At 39.9% G+C, this 20,636-nt stretch overlaps 1 protein-coding gene across 3 annotated transcripts in view; it reads right to left on the reverse strand.

The window, feature by feature from the left end:
• Positions 1-17,071, reverse strand: part of kcnh1b (potassium voltage-gated channel, subfamily H (eag-related), member 1b) — a 49,883-nt gene extending 32,812 nt beyond the window's left edge. Inside the window, exons 1-9 of one of the 3 annotated variants that reach the window (XM_043223421.1) lie at positions 16,259-17,071; positions 15,238-15,373; positions 14,810-14,836; positions 12,941-13,064; positions 12,674-12,780; positions 12,460-12,588; positions 9,184-9,302; positions 7,419-7,811; positions 2,798-3,227 (exon numbers count right to left, since the gene is read on the reverse strand). In XM_043223421.1, the coding sequence (XP_043079356.1) occupies positions 2,798-3,227; positions 7,419-7,811; positions 9,184-9,302; positions 12,460-12,588; positions 12,674-12,780; positions 12,941-13,064; positions 14,810-14,836; positions 15,238-15,310 (1,402 nt within the window). In that variant the 5' untranslated portion in view covers positions 15,311-15,373; positions 16,259-17,071. Of the gene's footprint in view, positions 1-2,797; positions 3,228-7,418; positions 7,812-9,183; positions 9,303-12,459; positions 12,589-12,673; positions 12,781-12,940; positions 13,065-14,809; positions 14,837-15,237; positions 15,477-16,258 lie in introns of all 3 variants that reach the window. The other 2 variants (XM_043223420.1, XM_043223422.1) reach the window with 2 other exon arrangements.
• Between the last annotated feature and the right edge of the window lie 3,565 nt (positions 17,072-20,636).

Raw genomic sequence — 20,636 nt, forward strand, 5'->3', positions numbered from 1 at the left:
ATATTTACCTGACCAACTGAGCATTTACTATATCTCACTATTTTAAAGCAGACCTAAATATGATGTTTGTTTATAATAATCAGTACTAATTTGCCTAATCAATATTAATTCTACTAACAGAAAATACCTTTGCAACTACATGCCAACTTGCAGTGATTAAAGTTTATTTTGATGACTCCACAACATACATCATTCAAAATATCCGGTGTCCAAAATGGGTATCATTTGACACGATATGCTGCACTGAAAGAACGAGTGAGGTGATTTTTGGTCAGCAGAGGAAAATGGATGTCTTTGACTCATAGCTTGACGTTTTGTGTTATTCCTTACCGCTCTACAAATCACAAACTGCTCAGTTTATGCTTTAGCATCCCAATTCCAGGTCCCAGTTCACAACAAAGTCGCATCATGGAGATGGCCCTGTCATCGCTGTGCGGTAATGCGTTAACAGCCTCCACGGAGACAAGACTCTCTCTCATGCAAAACAAACTGTCGACAAGATGTACCAGACTCTGTAGTTACTGATATATACCACACTCAGACATAAAAGTTTGTTCCTCAATTAGTTACATCTTTATACATCCTGTGCTGAATTGTACAGTATTTACCTGTCATGTGTGATCTTGTGTTTTTACCCTAACCAGTTACCAGCATCTACAGCAAGTGATAAATTACATTTTGTTGCTTGTTTAGTATTTTTGTAGTGTAGCTCTGGGAACCCTGTCCACAATGAAATATTTCTGGTATTGCTCAATATGTGCTGTAGCCAGACATGAAACATCAAATGTATTCTTATTGGTTATGACTGTTTGGCTATACACAGCATTTCTTTCTTTCACGACGAACAGACACATTTTTTCCTGAAAATCTGTGTGCGAGAGAGAGAGAGAGAGAGAGAGAGAGAGAGAGAGAGAGAGAGAGAGAGAGATGCATAATGTATGTGGGTATTATATGTATTTATGTATAATGTACACAAATATATAATATCATGCTAATACATTTTGTTAGCAGAATTTTACCACCACAGTATTTCTTTTGTAGTAGAAGCTTTGACTGTGTGTGTGTGTGTGTGTGTGAGTGTGTGTGAGAGAGAGAGAGAGAGAGAGAGATTTTAGTCCTGTCCTGTATTCAGATGTACTCTTGCAGTGGCCCTAATTCCAAATTTTGCTGCTCCCATTTAAAGACTAAATGCCGATCATTCATACACAGCAGCCCAGAAAAAAAACACTGACCGTTGCTATTTAATGTATTTATGAATCTATTAGTTTGTTTGTTCACATTGCATTCCATAATCTATATTTATACAGAGAGCTACAGCATAAAGAACATAAAGCTTAAATGACTTTCCCCATTCGACTGCGATGCGAAAGGCTTCATTTTCTTAAACAAAAGTCTAATATCATCTTCTCTGTGTGTGTATGTGTGGCTAAAACACTGTCACACTGACTGAATGTGTGCCTGCTGTGTTTCCTGTGCATCAGCAGGATCACACTGTGATCTTCTGTCTTTCTGTCAGTCTCCCCCCACTTTTATGACACTTCACATCACCGTCACCCTCGGGCGGCCAGCAGCATCACTCACGCCTCGTACAGGGCAAACCCACAGAGACCCAACACAACCACCCTGACTGTGCTTGTACACACTAGCACAGACTCTCACACACACTGAGCAGATGTGCAGGGTGAGCTTGTCCCACACAACAATTTGAGTCACCTCGTACAAACATTTAGGTAGAATCTAAATATGCACCCTCTTTAAGAATAGCCTACAAAATGCAATACCAGAAACAGATATTTTCTCTGTTTAGCTAATAGTGGTACAGTGCACCTCATCAGCAACTTTTTTTTAGTCAAATTTTGCAAGCAAACAAAATACCCCATTGCCAATAGTGTAGAAATGCTTAAAAGTGGCACAACATTCCACTGAACAAAGGAAAGTGTGACTATACCTCAATGTGTAATATCTGTAAAATGAAAAACATTTTTTTATTAAAGTAAATATAGCAGTTCTTCACTATTTTACCTTTTTTGTCATACACTCACACATTTTCTTTTACCCCACTTATGATAAGCCTTGATCTGTGGACCTTCATGCTTACTTTTTTAAAATATTGTATGTTATCATATCACACTGTGTGAATGCATACAAATTTCCTTAGTAAAATACTCTAAAAGAACATTTTCAAATAAATTTTTTGTGAATAAATTTTTTGTGAACTAACCTAATCTGTTTTTTTTATGATGGACAAAAGTTTTGGAAGCAGTGTGTAAACATAATACGCACAACATGAGGTCATGTTTATGGGACATGGAACATTCTGACAAAAATTTTGGACTTGGTATGCATTAACCTATACTGTAATTATGTATCCAAATACATCAACACTTAAATAAAGAATGACCTTGTATATAATGTGGCAGTCAAGGGCAGGTAACAGATGCAGCGCAGTTGTATTTAATCTGGAAAAGAGCATCTCTGAATTCTGCCAGTGTTGGAAAGTAGAGCTTTCCCAGAACTAAGCAATTATGTAATTCATCACAGTGGTCTCCAGGCCGCTGTCTGGACAGAATGCAATCTAGATCACCACTGGCTCTATATAGAACTGATATTCCACTGAGAGCGAGAGAAAACACCTGCAGTCCAAACCTTTACAACAAACATTGATATCCTCAACATCTTTTCTGAACTATGATGTTTTTGTGATTTTGTTGTTTGAGGAAACTGATTTCTAGTCTTTAATCAGTCTGTCTTGTTATACATATTAACATATAGGTTATGTGGTATGTATTTTACTCACAGCCAATCATCATCATGGCCACGGCGAAAATCTTCTCTGCATCCGTGGTGGGAGCAATGTTCCCGAAGCCGATACTGGTCAGGCTGGTCATGGTGAAGTACAATGAGGTGATGTAGACCGAGTCTTTGTTGGGACCCCCTTCCCACATTTCCGTGCCACTGACGTTGAAGCGATACGGTGTGCCGGCAGCTTCTCCCAGCAGATACAGCCAGCTGGTCCTACGGAGCAAGTTGTTTGCTTCATCTATGACCTCATAGTCACCGATGCTGTACCAGATGCAGGCCAGCCAATGGGCGGCCAGGCCGAACACACAAACCAGCAACACTAGCACCGCCGCACCGTATTCAATGTAATGATCCAGTTTGCGGGCCACACGGCCAAGACGCAACAAACGCACTACCTTCAGAGAGCTGAAGAGGCTGCTGATGCCCTGCAAACAAGAAAGAAGTGGTTAACAAAGTGCTGATTCAGAAGATAATTTTAACCACAGTGAGTAGATTATTGAAGGTACAGTCTAAGAAGAGTCTTAAGCCTTCTACAGACTGTGAGATATCATCAGTTTAAAAGATTTTTTAAAGCACACTGTGTGTCTTATGGTACGATAAAAGACAGGTATTGGAATGTTTTACTGTAATAATGTGGATAAATGCTGCCTCCACCAAATCACCAACACTTGCTTCTACATCACTGCCTGTTTAGATTTATACATGATTTTCAGGATTTTCAGAAAGATTAAAACTAAAAGATAATGCTGTGCTGACTGTATTGCATTCGACATCAACATTGAGTCGATTGCTATAGCTTTGTGTCTTCTTGTAGATCATTTGATACATACAGTATTGAGCTATTTATGCGTTTATAACCTAAATCCCAGCACAGTCCATCTGAGATGGCTGTAAGCTTTCAAACATACACAACTATTAGTGAATCACAGCAGTAGGTGTTTACTTCCGAGTCTACAATCCATCACACCTATTCAAACAAAGAGTTCTGTGAGGGGGGATGGGGGGGTAATAGCCAATTACTTCTAAATTATTATATTTTTAAATGTATAATTCTTGATAACAGTATAAGTGGACCTCAGATAACAGTTCAAAAAAGCAGTTTATGAGCTCTTTAATAATAAATACATTTTTAGACATCAATTTGACAATAAGTAACTACAGTACATGCAGTCATTAGTATTAGTAGAATGTCTGCTTAAATCTTCCAGCTTTATCTTCATGCTTCTGTAACAAATATTCTACTGACTGTAAGTAACATTTCAAGAACATGTCAACTTACTATAGTAAACCTAAATTTTATTTTTTACTCTAAACAAACCAGTTTAAAAAACCTCACGACCCTCCAGAAGCACCTTTACCCTGGGCTTTAACTGTACTCTGCCAGCAGCATCAGCAGAGAAAGGATGGATAACCGAAGTTGACGTGCCCAACAAAGGCGTCTTTAGCTACTGCTGTGGGAAAGAGGACCGTGTGTGTGTGTGTGCGCTGTAATCTCCTGCTCTGACACTCCTGTTCCACTGCAGGCTCTGCTACAGCAGCCTGACAGCTACGTAAAGCCTCAGAAACTACAGCTCTGAGCATGCACTTCCTACTGAGGGATTAAATGAACAAGTCTGTGCTAAAACCAAGACCAAGGACAGCACCTGACAGGTTGTGTGTGTGATACTTAAAGTTAACATGAAATTGCAAGTGACCCAATTTACTTTCTCACTACTAGGTTCAGCTCTCTGTGTGTATGATATGCAGACAAGTTCAAGAAAGGAAAAAAAAAAAAAAAATCAAATAACTTGCTAGAATGTCTGTTGCAGGAGCAGATATTAAGCTGACAGCCTACTAATAGTCTAATGACTGCTTGTTTACATGTAGTTACAAAGTAGAACAAATAATGTCTAAAGTGGACAAACAATTAATTTCACCAATGGTTCATGCAGTTATACATAATTTGAATATTGTATGTGTTACAAACAAGTTTTCACAAGACAAAGCTCACACCACTTACAAAATGAACATAAAAGTTTGAAGAAGAATGAATGAAAAAGTACTTAATGTGGTAAAACTAAAATGTGGTATAATAATGTTTTTTAACAACCTCCAAAAATAGACATAAAAAGCATGCATTGTGTGTTGATCAATGTTTATATATGAATAAAATTTGGATTAAATCTGTTATTTATATAATGTGACGTGTCTTTTCAGAATATGTTTAATTCATATATTACTTTTACAATGTTTTTATGAATTTTTTGCAACTTAAAAGTTTTGTTAAAGCTGCATGTTTAATATTTAATATCTAAAATCTAACTTGCTATGCCCTCTACAAAGCAGGATTCATTTATAGACTACTAAACTATTCTGCTGTTTAAAAAACATGACACAACCTGTAGATGGTAAAATGTTTGTGGCACTAAGATATTTTACAATATACAACTGTCAGTGCGAGACGGTCCTGTTCCAACATCCCAATGTCATTAAAGTGTTGTTTGTACAGAGTGAACAAAATCCACACATGGTGTCACCTGAAAGAATCCCAAATTCCCTCGTTCCCGGGATTACAAGAGTCTCTTTCCTATTCCAGTATTCTGAGAAGGTCAATGTCTATAGTTTAATTCCAACATTAATTACTCAACTCCTAAGTTTGGCATTTTTCCAGTATTCATACAGGAAATACACATGCTGTTGCTGTGGGCTTCTGTACTGAATCACCAAACACAATCCACTAATGAGCATGACTTCTACGTGACATTGCTTTTGAGTAGGCATAATAAGACTAGTAGCTGCTGATTTTGGCCAACAGACACAATGTTCTGAGCTTACATATTAGCAATCACATATGTCTTCACAGCTAGAGGTTCCTAGATTTTCTTATAGCACATATGTGCATATTAGCTGTGAATATACAGACTTCTCCCTGGGGGGACTGAAATCCCTCGTGGCTTCTAAATTACAAAGCCACTAATAACTGGCAAAGAAAGTCTTCATGCTGGAAGTGAAGCTATGCTTGAATGATCTGGACGCAGCATAGCTCTGGTAATGATGGCTGCTGGGACACCATAGCCATTAATGATGATGACTTCTGAGGGGCATGAAGTTATGAACCAATGACAGATGGGTGCAAGGAGGGTGTAAAGTCTGTGTCTCCTGTGATGGTTTCTTTCTGCGGTAAACCACAGCGATTTAAAGAATCTATGCAATCATTGCTAACTTCATTCACAGATGTCCCAAGGGAAATACCTGACATGCTAGGATGAAATCAATCCTGGAAACGCTGCTTCAGTGCGACAAAGCCATCAAGACTGACTGTGAGGCAATAATGCAATTTCAGCAGAAAGATTGAGACTGACAACGCTTGCAGACTGTACTTTAACATTCCTGTATTTTTTAATATTTTGATTAAACAGCTGCTTTGCAAAAATTTGGAAGTTTTTTGTGGTACTGAAGAGCGTTACTTTCAGTGATATTTTTTGTACTGTATGTAGCCCAAGAATTTTCACAATAGCATGTTAAGGAAACATTATTACTCTAAGATACTAATATAAAGTCAGATTTATTTGTATAGTGCTTTTTGCAACAGACATGGCTTTAAAGCAGCTTTCAGGACATATAAGTCTAAAATACCTTTCAGACATATATGTCTGTCTTTAGTCGTCCAATCATGTGCTCTTTTAAGGAACAGCTTTTACAAATACTAAAACGTGTTAATGACAATATCATTAATTGTTAAAAAAATTGGGCATTCGAAACAAATTAAGGCATTTAGATAGTGGTCATTTTAGAGAGTGCGATTTAACAATTCTCCAAAAGCTTCAGTGAAGATAGAATAATTAGCCTTAAATGAAAAACGATGTGGACTGTCATTACCAATCAAAATGGTTTTTCATTTAATTGCAATGTGTGGACTTTTTACACAGATCTCACAATAATTATTACATATTTTAATAGTTATAAATCATACGGATGACCACACCTAACCTAGCCCTAAACCTACCACTTACATAAATTGTGTAGAATCATGATTTATACTGCATAAACATTTTAGGTAAAATGTGCATTGAACCTCTGATTGCATGATCACAATTAAATATCAATGTTCAACACAGTGCACTACCAACTGAGTAACACAACATATGAAGGAGATAAAACACATTAGTACAAAACATTGATGTGAAATAGTTTTTTTGCCTTAAGGGGTTATATTTTAGGAATTTGGACAGGCTGATTGAAGGACAGCTTGTTATATTGCACACCTCTAATTACTTTAAACAGGGAGCTGCAACAACAACAACAACAATCAGATTTTGGTCAAATCAGCAACAAAATAAAAAAACAGAATTAAGATTACTGATACTGTAAAAATACTGTTTTGATACTGTACAGCTGCTTTGACATGCCTGTACTGTATGAGCACGACAGAAATAGAGGTGTCTTGACTTGACTTAATGCTTTAATCCTGAAGTGAGCAGGCCAGAGGAAACAGTGGTAAGAACCAAAAAAACCGAAGCGACACCAGAATAGGCAGTTCTTCTCTAGGTAAACAATTTTTAATGGTGCCTACATAAACATTATCACGAAGATTTAAGGGTTGACAAACTTTGGACAGTGTAGAGAAGAAAACTCACCTCGTCAACGTTTTCAAAGGCGTTAATGACATCGTAAGGAAGACAGGAGAGGAGGTCAATGACAAACCAGGTCTTCACGTAATTCATCCGGATGAGCTTTGGGTCTGAAATCACTTCCCCAGCAGGTCCAACAAAGGTGGTGTGGAAGTTGAGCACAATGTCCACCAGGAAAATCACATCCACAATACTGTCTACCACCAGCCAGGTCACATTGTTTTGCTTGGTCTTAAAGGACACGTTGTAGGGTACCATAATGGCTGTGTAGAAGGTGAGGATGAGAATTACCCAGTCCCAGGTAGTTTTGAAGGTGCAGTAGTGCAGGATAATGTGTGGAGGTGTTTTTGGAGCCTCTTGTTTGTACTGCGGGAGGATGTCAGAGCCTAGCTGCAGTACCTGATGGGTAATAAAAAGATGTACTGTCTGAAAAGAGGTTAAGAACATTATGGGAGTCAGCAGGAGAACATTTCCTTATTCAGCAATCCGCATCCTGATGTATTTAAACTCAAACTTCTAAACAGAGAAACTGTCAGGACGTGACAGTTTCCACACCTTTGTGACAATGACAGCGTGGATCTGGGAATGAAGATATATAAACACTTGCTTACATCCAAAAGAACTTAAGCCAAGTGCAGACAAGATGACAGCCTTTCAATTCTACCACAAAAAGCCTCAGATCAGTTTGCATACTTCTCCAACAAGCAACAGAACCACATTGAACAAAATTCAATGAAAAGCTAGGACTAAGAATTACTGCATTTCCTCAACTACTATATCAGCAATATCTTTGCCTCTTTTTCCATCATAGTGTTTATTGACAAAATTGTTTCACAGGTTGCTTGGTGTTTCTAATTCTGTGTCTCATTCCTATCCTTAGTTCCCTATGTTGCTAAACAATAATCATGAACTCTAGACTGCTATTAACTTTATAACATGATTACTAATATCCTGACGTGAAAATAATAATTCCTAGGTCATGGAGGACTAAAGTGATCTGGTGTACTTTACTGGGATAACCTTAGTGCACAAACAGACAAAGATGCAACTTAAGCATGCATATTTAAAATGCCTTCATGAAATATACATACTTTGAGATAGTTTTATGCACACACTTAAACATTTGCAATTAAAACTAAAGTATATTTTTAGTGTTGTTCTAAATTATTGCATGCAGAAGTTTAGAGAATTTACCCCAGATTCTGATGTGAAGAGCCACTATCATGCAGTAGATAATAATAGCAGCATGCTAGCCGATACAACAGTATGCATACATTTTAAAAATATTGTAGCCTACTAAAAATGCACCTTTAAATCAAAATCATTCGTCGAACGTCAAAATCAGTGCAACAGAAACTGAAGGACTCCTAGATTCCCAAGTAATAAAACAGATGAACGTCTTGTTAATAAGGCAAAAAAAGAATCGTTTTATTTATTGCCATATAATCAAGCACTTGACTCGCTATAAATACAGGAGGCTGTATCTTCTTTCCAACTCATTATAATGTTATCCACTGCTTGCTCAGATTCAGAATGTGCTCAGAAAGGGTTTTGTAGTTGATGTAGAAACTGAGGGGGGACGTTCATGTGGAGTGTGTTACGTGAACAGCAGCCGCACATGTGGGAGATTTATCTCAGGACAGCAGAGGGGCTTTTGGGATTGCAGCAAACACTCTTGGCTGAGAGTGCTCAGGTATAAATGGGTAGAGCAGCCTTTTGATAAAAGTGCTTGAACGCACATGTAGCCACAGACACAAACACGTATATTTACCTCGGCCAGACGGGAGTGCTTGTGGACATTTTCGCCTTTGTGCACAGTCGGAGCCAGCTGCTGTAAAACACCACGGCTGCTTGTCAGCGCCCGTGTCAGACGAGCAAACTTACCCCAGCCTTAAATCATAGAAAAAAACAAAGGTGAAATGCAAGGTCAGTGTTTATTAAATCAATATTATAAAATGGTTTCTGTCTACAATGCTAAATTAGTCTATGCACTCTCGGGAACAAAAATTATGGTATCTTTATAACATTTAGGTACTAATACATAGACTTTCTAATATGTACCTTTAATGTACCTACATCTCTGGACTCTGTGTTTATGTTTTCGTTTCATGCCATGTGCTCCCTGTGCCCTGCCTTCCCTCTGTGTTAATTATGTTATTGTCATCAGCTGTGTCTCGTCAATTACCCTGTGTATTTAAGTCCTGTGTTTTGAGTTCTGTTGGTCCGAGCGTCAAGGTCCCTACCCAATGTCCCTACCTGTGTTTATCCTGCCTGCCTGTTCGACCGACCTGCCTGCCTGCCTGCCTGTCTGTATATCTTTTATTTTACCATTCTGGAATTAAACCCTTTATTTTCATTGAATGCTCTGCTTACCACACAACCGTGACAGAACGCTCGGACCTACAAAAGTAAATAGCGGCGTATTTTCCCCTTATTTTTTTTTTTTTTTTTTGCCATGTTTGCCCAGTTTAAAGACCCAAACTTCCTCATCCGCCTGCTGGAGCAGGGGGATTGCTCTCTCGAGGACTACACCGAACTGTTCCTCGAACTGGCCAACGACTCCCGCTACCCGGATGCTCTCTGCTCGAACTCTATTTCCGTGGACTTAACACCTCCAGCCAAGCGCAGCTGTCCGGGAGCGGTCCTCGAGAGAGCCTCGCCGCATACGTCGAGTGGGTGCTGGTGTCCTGCAAATCAACCATGATGGTTGCGCCTGAGGAAACGACACCAGCCCCACTCCAGATCCAGAGCCTAGCTCAGCCCTTCACCGCATGGTCAGCCCCAGCCTGAGCCCACTGCTGACAACCACGGACCCATCGTCACAGAAGCGACAGAGCCGTGGAGCGTAACAGGACCCGAGCCGTATACGTCAGACCAGGTGCGCGAGCTAGAGCTCCCCGCGGTGGAGACAGCCGACTGCGAGGAAGCGCGGAGTGGAAACATCGGCTGAGGATGAGCTGATCATCCACCTGGGGCTGCTGGATCTGCAAAGGGAGCTGGATGAAGACTTGGACTTAGACTGGGCACCTCCCTGTATCCTGAGTTCCTGTTTGCTCAGCACCCATAATCGCCCAGCCCGCTGGTTCCGCCCTTGTCCTCGTTAGCCCGCTGGTTCCGCCCAGCCGTCCCGTTAGCCCGCTGGTTCCGCCCAGCCGCCCCGTTACAGCCGCCCCGTTAGCTCGCTGGTTCCGCCCAGCCGCCCCGTTCCAGTGCCCGCGCCACGCGTGCGCTCTGTCCCGTTCCAGTGCTCGCGCCACGTGCGCTCTGTCCGCTCCAGTGCCCGCGCCACGCGCGCTCTGTCAGATTCAGAATGTGCTTCCAGAAAGGGTTCCAGTGCCCGCGCGCCGCGGCGCTCTGTCCTGCTTCCAGTGCCCGCGCCACGTGCGCTCTGTCCCGTTCCAGAAACTGTCCCGCTTCAGTGCCCGCGCCACGGCGCTCTGACGTTCAGTGCCCGGACGTGTCCAGTGCCCGCGCCACGCGGCGCTTCTGCGTTCAGTGCCCGCGCCACACGGCGCTCTGTCCCGTTCCAGTGCCCGGGTTCCAGCCACGTGCGCGCTCTGTCCGCTTCAGTGCCCGCGCCCGCGTGCGCTCCGTCCCGTTCAGTGCCCGCGCCACGCGGCGCTCCGTCCCGTTCCTGTGCCCGCGCCCGTCGCTCCTCCAGTGCCGCCTCAAGTTTTCCCACCCTCCCACCCATGCCACACCACGTTGATGGATCCCAGCAGCCCCTGCGCTCATCCTCAGCAAACCATCTGGAGCTCGCCACGGGTCTGCCGGCTCCAGGCCGAGGTTGAAGGATCCTCGCCTCACCGGCCTCCGAGACCCAGCCTCCTCGGCTTGATAAAAGTGCTCCTCTACACCGTGGTCCGTCAGCCACAGCTCCACACAATCGTCCCACGCTATGGTTGTCGTCGACCATCCGTCGCCGATTCCTCTCCGGGAGTGCTTGTCCCTCCATCCCACCGGGACAGGCTCCTTCCCTCCGCTTCACCTCAGTCCTCAGTCGCTCTGGCACAGTCTTCCCGCCCCCAGCAGTGCCGAAGCCCGCGGCGCCGCTTGGACCTCCAACGTCACCCTGGCTCTTCGGCTCTCCGTCTCCACCTCAGTCTCCTCCTGCACCTGTCCGCCGCCTGCCGGTCGCCCCATGGAGTCGATGGCTGCTCCTCCTCCATGGCGCCTCCTCCGTCGGCTCCACCTTGGACCACCATAGCTGGGCTCTGGATCTCCTCCTGCTCCGGACTCCTCCTGTCTCCTTCCTGGCTCCTCCCTCCATCTACAGACCCTTCTGCCTTCTGCCTGCCCCCTCCTGGGGATCCGTCCTCCACCAGAACCTCCTCCCAAGAATCCCCAAATCCTAGGTTTGTTTTCATTTGCAAGGTCAGTGTTTCTGGACTCTGTAAATCAATGCTCCCTGTGCCCTGCCTTCCCTCTGTGTTAAATGGTTTCTGTCTACAATACCCTGTATTTAGTCCTATGTTTTGAGTTCTGTTGGAACAAAAATGTCCCTACCTGTGTTTATCCTTTATAACACCTGCCTGCCTGCCTGCCTGTCTGTATATCTTTTTATTTTACCATTCTGGAATTAACTTTCTTTATTTTCATTGAATCTGTACTCTTTACCACACAACCGTGACAGTACCAATATGAACCCATTTTTTTTAATTCCTGAATAAATCCTCAAACACCCAGACAACACAGACAACAACTTTGACTTTCCTGATGCTATTTATATGTAATGAAGTAGTGCTGACAAAGCATCGCTGTTTATTTTTACATAATATATGACTGTGTATTGTGTATATTAATTATGTATATATAAATCGAAAAGCATTTATGTATATATTAAAGAAAAATATGCTATGTTTACATAATAAATGTATTTATACATAAAATTAATTAAATTATATAAATATACATATGTGTATATACATATTTTTTTAATATATACTGTATGTGTGTGTGTATTTATAAATACATATATATATTGTGTAAATAAAAACTTTAACACATCTGAAAAATCTAGGGTGATGAAAAGTTTGTCAAATCAAACCTTTAGATGAATCATCTTCAATAGGCTGCTTGAATGCAGTGATATCGCTGAAGGTACAGAGAAAAAGAACAACTTTGTCCTGTTCGTTTCGGATGGGAGCAATTTTTACGAAGAACCACACTGGCATCCCTGCAATATCAGCAATATTTTTTTAATTAGTTGATCAATGTGATAAGCATGAACTCTTTTGATTTATTGCGAATTGTCAACTTACTGTTCTTCTTGTACATAAGTATCTCAAAGGAGTTCATCTCATAGTTCTCAAAGGTCTGGCGGACTTTCTCGAAAGTTTCTTTATCAGTGAGTTCCCCATACATGAAGCTGAGATAAGTAAATAGAGGCATTCATAACAAGAATTTCTATTATATATATATATATATATATATATATATATATATATATATATATATATATATATATATATATTTATATATTTATATATAAAGGAGAAAAGAAGAAGAAAGAAAAAACAGGGAAGAACCTGCATGTACTACTCTTCTGCATGACTTCAGCACGGTGGTATCCAGACAGCTTGCAGAATCCATCATTGCTGTAGACAATAGGCCAATCCAGTATTTGGGCATTCCCCAAAACAAAATTGGTGTCTGCCAGGAAGTAATGAAACATTATTTTTCATTCTGATACAAGAACAACCAACTTTCAGATTAGCCTTCAGGTGCAATCACATTTTTTGGGAAATTTTACAGGGCAGAAAAGATTCATCATCCATTACTAGAGTAGCAGCAGGAATGACGACTCAAACAGAAGTCCCTATGAAATTGAATATAACTTTCTGTTGGTCAGCAAAGCGAATTCACATAATCAATTTGACATCATTGGGGAAACCTTTTGACCTCATGCGACAATTACAACCATGTTAATTCCTATTGAAATGACTGGATTTTGTCCACAGAAATTCACTGAACATGAGTAAATGTGACAGCACCTGTCTCCCTACCTGTTCCCTACCTGGTCTCATGGCATAAACGTACCTTGGTGCTCTTTTTAGCAAGACATAAAATACGTACCAAGAAGTACATATCACTGCCGTTTTAACCTTTTATTCCTCTTCACACAGATTTACAGATTTTCGATTAACAAAGCAGAATTTTCAAACTACTTGAAGAATATCATGTTATGACTTAAAAACAATATTAATATACTTGGATATTTGAAACTGATGTTTTTGAACTTAGCATAACACATCTCTAGCTTCAGCTCTATGGGTTTTCATAGACAGTAAGTTAGTTGTAGTAACTCAGTAGTAGCTCACAAAGTACAGAGATGTATTTAAGAGACAAGAAGCTCAGTGTAACTAGAGTTTGACAAAACGGTTCAAATCTGTGTAAAAGAAAGTTAAAATGGCACAGTTGCATCAACGAATGCATTTTTATATCAGTTTTGCATTTGGTAACACTGTCAGATAGGTTCAGGGATAGATTTAGTGTAGGGCATATTTCCAAAATGATAGAGCATTAACTTTTAGTAACAGTCCATGGATATATTTAAATTTTGAACCGCAGCAATACATACTTCACCTATATCAACGTATTAAAAAATATGTCTGAGGTTATGTATTGTGCCTGTGTTTTAGCACCACTCATTGGACATGTATCTTTGAAACCGCAGCGAAACGTGCAGAAAAGGTGCACAGAGGTATATATTTTCATGAGACCAGGCTGACAATTCCACTAGTGAATTGTAGAAACAACTGTAAACTATTTATACTCTAATAGCTACTAGTTTATGTGCAGTTGTAGTTACTTACTGTTAGCAGAATGTCCAAAATGAACCATTGAAATAAAGTGTTAACTTTAAATTAGCTATAACCTTTGGTTAGCATTACCCTCTTGTAGATGACATCATGACAGTCATGACAATGTTGATTGGCTGATGGCAAAACAAGAAGTGTGCAGTCTCAGACCCTTCAGCTATCAATTATATAATTACCAAAGACTAATAACAAATTTTTAAACAGTATTAGAGAACAAGAGAACAAAGTCAATTACTTGTAACCCAGGGCAAAAAAGTGATGTTTTTGTCCTTTTCACCAGCAGGCACAATTAAAGAAGTATCTTATCAGTTTATTAATCTTCAGTGCAGAAAATAATCTGTATTAACACAATTTTTTTTTACTTATTTTAGAGTACTGGCACCTTTCACAAATTCCCTTGATTATGTAACTATAATATTTTGAGCACATAAAGGGAACAGAAGAGCAATTAAGCGATGATAGAAATCACTTATACTGAACTAGATCTACAAACTACAGATGTAAGCAAACAATGACAGAAACAGAGCCACATAGGGATGGATGGGACTGAAACACATTAAAAGATCAGCTATATACCTGTCTGTCTATGAGAAAATGTCCAAACTGAAAAGTTGAAAGGAAAAAGAAAGTTACAGCAAAAACAAGTACCTTTTTAATAAACTTTAATAAAAGGATTCAGACTTTTCTTTACACCAAGGTTAATCAACCCTACAACTTAAAATTGCATACCATATACATATATATATATATATATATATATATATATATATATATATATATATATATACACACACAGAAGCAAAACACTCTCAATAAATAGACCATTTAGTGCATAAAATGCCAAAAACAACATATGAAATAAACCATTGAAATACAACAGCTTTATGAAACCATTACGGTTATATGAGCTTATGATAAACTCCAAAGGCACATGGAGTGAGTTTATTTCAATGTTGCAGAATAAATAATTTCACCAGCTACAAATTGCGAAAGGCTTTACTCACCATTGGAGCGGCGGACTATATTCTCCAGAAAAGTGTTCTGAGGGGCCACCAGTCCTCTGCGTCCCCCAGCCATCCCTACTGCTCACACGGTCTGAGATGAGTGTGAGGATGAGGCTGGCTCCTGCCTGAACACAGCCTACATGATTATGGCCAGAGTAAAGTGTCAGATTCAGGATATAAGCAAAGGCTGCTTGAGCCCCCCCTTCTGTTAAAGAGCCAACCAGAGTCATGGACAACATCTGTGTAAAGAAAGCCAACATGTGCTGTGTCTCACAATCAGTGATCAACAGGGGCATCTGTTGGTGAGAAAGAGAACTACAGAATGCTAAGCAAAACCTAAAATGAGGTCTTGCAATTCAAATGTGGTCTTTTTTTAACACTGAAATCCTATTGCGTTAGTTTGCATTGATTTATTCATCTTGCTAATCGTTCTAAAAGTCTCTGGACATCTTATATGTTAATAACACAATGTCTAGTTGAGTTATTAGCATTTGTTTATTTTTTTTTTGATTGACAGTTTTAGATAATATAGTGCTTCATCAGGTTGAACCTTCACACATTTTTTTTGGTTACACAAAGAATCATTTAGTCAGTGGACCTTTTAAAAAAACCTCTGAAGAACTTTCTTTGTCACAAAGAACCTTTTGAGAAACAGAAAGATTCTTCAGATGTTCTTCAGATTCTTTATTAAACCATATAGACAAAAAGGTTCTTCTATGGAATCATGAAGCACCTTTACTTTTAGAGTGTTGAGAAAAGATATATTGATGATTACTGTGTGCAATTGTTTTTAATTGTGTTGACATATTTTGTGAATACAATTAATGACAATAGAGGAAAAATTATAAAAATAAAGACAAAATTACAAGAAACATTATAGCAATTATGAAGTCGTAAAAAGAGCAAACAAACAGAGGTACAGGACCAAAAAACCCCAAACATATCTTTTAACCAGTTTACACATACTATAGCACCCAAACTTATTTTTAACCAGTAACACTTCCCATAAGATGTAATGTACCTGTTACATTGTTAGAATGTTAGTTTCATTCTTATTCCAGATCAAATGGTCACTGCAATCATCTGGGTTCAGTCTATATTCAGACCAGCTGGTGGATCAGCACCCTGAATGCCCAGAGGCAGATCATTTTCGAAAATCTTGTCACCTAGATTGGGAGAAGACCACAGGAAACCAGATGAGTCTAGCATAGAACTAAACTGCTGGTTTTATCTGGCCAGATGAGAACAACATACTATTTTGACACACTATTTCCCTGTTCAATACTGTAAATTCTGCTTGATACAATTTGCATTATAAAAAAAAAACGCTATATAAATAATGTTGACTTGAATTGACTTCACTGATTTGGGCCAGTGACATTTTTACAGAGTTTAGGAATCTTGTTTTATACATTTGACCAACCTATTTATCTATTATAAATGTTAAGACTCACCTCAGAAAAGCAAATTCTTCTGTCAGACAAAAGTGCTGTTCTGATACAGTATTTGTGGCAGAAGAGATGGTGTAGCTATTCTGTGTCTTTATTTCACTTTCACAACTTGTTATGAATTACATGTTTCACAACTAAAATATTTTTCCTTCTTTGAACAAGGTGTCAGCAGCAACGCTACAACGCTGCTTTCTTTTATAAAAATAAACCCACTCTGTGATGTAGAAAAGTAGGGGCATGTTTAGGGGTGTTTTAGGTAGAGGTATAGAACTATGGGGGGTGTCACCAAGCCAGCAGAGGGAGTCCTTACCTCTAGATGACCTGTGATCACTCCCTCTGCTGCTACTTCCTGTTTTGAGACTATAAATTCTGAAGCAGGCCCCTCACCTGCAGGTTGCATTGTTTGTTTCTAGTTAGCCTAGCCTTGTGTTTCTTTTGTTATAGATCCTTTGGTTTTGACACTGTCTGCTTCTGTTATATCATCAAGTTTTTGCATTGTATTGGATGTGCTAAGGAATTGGGATAAGTCAGAAAGTGGTGGGAGTGATGGTTCTATCATACTTGTAATAAGGTGCAGAGTTTACGGGTTTAACTATACAGAGTTCGCACAAGACTAGATAGTGATCTGAAATGTCATCACTTTGCTGCAGAACTTGAACCATTTTAACATCCATTCCATGTGACAGTATTAGATCTAGAGTATGATTTCGACAATGAGTAGGTCCAGAGATGTGTTGTCTAACCCCAACGGAGTTCAGAATGTCTAAGAAAGCTGATCCTAATGCAACTTTTTCATTATCAACATGAATATTAAAATCGCCAACAATTACGACTTTTATCTGTGGCCAGTTCTAGCTAATGTTAGAAAATCAGACACAGTCTCTATAGTGTGATATCTAGGTGAAAGAGTCTCTATGTGTTGAGAATTAACTGCCTTTTGTGACGTGAGGCAGCTAGCAGATGGTAGGTTTAGCCAGTCTGTCTGCTTCCTGACCTGGGCACTAGATGGTCAAGTTGGAGCTCTAAGACTATATGCCATATTTCTAGATAGAAGAGCGGCACCACCCCAGGAGGGATGAAGACCATCTCTTTTCAAAAGGTCAGGTCTGCCCCAGAAACACATACAATTGTCTATAAAGCCTATGTTGTTCTGCGTCACCACTTAGACATCCAGCCATTGAGACTCGGGCAGTCTGCTGTAAATCTCATCACCCCGGTAAGCAGGGAGGGGACCAGAGCATATTACATTGTCCGACATCGTACTTGCAAATTCACACACCTCTTTAATATTATTTTTAGTGATCTCCGACTGGCAAAGTCGAACATCATTAGCGCCGACGTGAATAACAATTTTACGGAGTTTAAACGCGGGTGGGAACTAAAGTGATAAGCTAATTTGTTAACGAGTACTAACTCACCGCCGAGTTTTAGATTAAAGCAAGCGAACTAAACACAGTTGAATTAGTTAGGTTAGTTTGATAGATAGTATCAGCGGTATGTAGACAATTAAATTATATTTGATCCTTAGAGAAGAGTAGGTGATAAATTGAAGAGCGAAGCTACACGGAGCTACAAACATACAAACCTCTCAGCAGAGAGGAGCAATCGAGCAGGACAGGAGGATAAAACTAGATAGTTAAATTAGTGAAGAAACTGTTTAAAGATCAGCCACCCTAAAAGCTAGTTTAGATAAGAAGTGAAGAAAACCAAATATCCTACAGCATCTGGTTATTTCAGGTGATCTCCCAACCAAGTACTAACCAGGCCCAACCCTGTGTAGCTTCTAAGATCAGACAAGATCAGGCACAAACAGTTTGGTATGGTCATAAGCGAGATCTGTGAAAAAGTGGGCTATTTAAAGGTAAGCCACTCTAAAGACCAGTGTAATAGAAAAGTAATGAAGAGTACATAAAAGCTATTTAAATATCGGCTACCCTAAAGGCCAGTGTACTAGATAAGTACTGAATAAATCCCAAAAGATGTTTAAAGATCAGCCACCCCAAAAGCTAGTGTATTAGATAAGTAAAGAAAACCAAAAACGCCTGGTATTCCAAGGCAGTGTCCCATCCAAGTGCTAGTCAGGTCCAAACAGGGTGGTATGGCGGTGAGCAAGAGCTGCAGCAAAAATATCACTATTTAAACATAACTCACCCTAAGGCAAGTGTGCTAGATAAGTAATGAGGAAAACCCAAAAGCTATTTAAAGATCAGCTGCCCTAAAGACCAGTATATTACATAAGTATTGAAGAAAAGGTAAAAACTATTAAAGATCAGTTATCTTAAAGGCCAGTGTATTAAATAAGTACTGGTACTGAAGAAAAACCAAAAGGTATTTAAAGATAAAAAAGAAGTGCATGAATGTCGTGGCTGGTGTGCCTCGAAAAACTCAAACTGGCCACTTCATTCGAGAGAGCAAACAAACAAACAAAACACACAGTACCTTTTCTCACATTCCTGGATCGCGAGCCCTTAATTTTTTTGATCTTCGTCTTGATTTCTTGGTCCAAAAAAGATAAATCCCACAACGGAACAAAAATGTCATTGATCGTGTGAAAGTTTCAACACACACCTTAGTACAGATGATGTACTAAGTAAGCAGTCTCTGTTAAAGGCAGCAATGTCCATAAAAGTTCTTTAAAACTCTGATAAACATGTTTCCATGTTAACCCATATTGTGAGCTAACTGTATCTCAACAATCCAATAAAAAAGAAAAATACTCTGTTACAAAAACAATTAAAAAGAACGAAAAGCATGTTTTTCTTCTCATATGTCGTCAGTTTTTTACTCACGACTCCCTTCTTTTTAGCCTTTCTTTTTCTTTCTCCATTATTACTTAACAGGATTACTCTCACCTGTTTTGGAGGCGGGTTTGCACGAAAATGGTGATTTCATTCCTGGGCCTTCCTACATGTATCCAGGATGAGGAGAAAAAGCTGGCTGAATAGGAAGTGACGGCGGTTTCAAGAATCAAAAGGAGAATGTGGAAAGGCACTGATATTGCAGATGAAACCAGTTTTTTAAAAGTCAAAATTACACACACTGTAAAATTGTTGTCGTATTCTACAAAGTTTTAAACAGTAGGAGGAGCACTTTCGAGGAATCACGACCGACAGGTGAAAGAATGTAAGGACATGCATATGAATGCAATGAAGGGATTTGCAATGTGTGCCTATGTGTTTGTGAAATGCTTGTGGTGATGGACAAAGTGGACCTGTATGAGGTGATTGAGGAGGAGTGAGCAGAGACAGTGGCAACAGCAGCGGAGGAGGTAAGAAGAGACACATGTAGCAGAAAAGACACTGCTAAGTTAAAAAGATGTGGAGCTGCCGAGATGAGGTGGTCCCGGGCCTGTGGCAGAGAGAAGAGAATTTAGGTGGGAAAGTGGAATCAGGTAAAAGTTCATAGGATAAACATGTGTGTAATGTATTGTCATTTTGACAGTGTGTCTTCAAGAAACTCTCTGGACTCTGCATTTGTTTTGCATAAGCTCCGCCTCACTCTTGTACACGAGAACAGATTTTGAAGTAAAGTTGCCTGGAACACTTGAGAGCACTGTGTCGGTATCGTGCATTATTTTACATGGTGTCAGAAGTCTGTAAAACACGAAAAAGGCAGAATGGCATCCTCGCAGTTTGAGCATCCAAGAATTGACTGGGACGCTCCGGATTTATATCAGGAATTCGAAAGATTTCGGAGTCATGTCACGCTTGTCTTCGAAGGCCCACTATCAGAGCTGACCGCAAAGCAGCGTGCAGGCTGGCTAGGTACGTGGATTGGCGAACAAGGTCGAGAGATTTATAAGACATTTAACTGGGCGGAAGGTGAGAAGGATGATCCATTTAAAGTGTTGGACAAATTCGCAAGCTATATAAGGCCGCGAAAGAATAAAAGGATAGCCAGACACCGTTTTAAGCAAAGAAAACAAGCGATTGCTGAAAGTTTTGATAA

This window comes from Puntigrus tetrazona, chromosome 22 (genome assembly GCF_018831695.1).
Source record: "Puntigrus tetrazona isolate hp1 chromosome 22, ASM1883169v1, whole genome shotgun sequence".
NCBI lineage: Eukaryota > Metazoa > Chordata > Actinopteri > Cypriniformes > Cyprinidae > Puntigrus > Puntigrus tetrazona.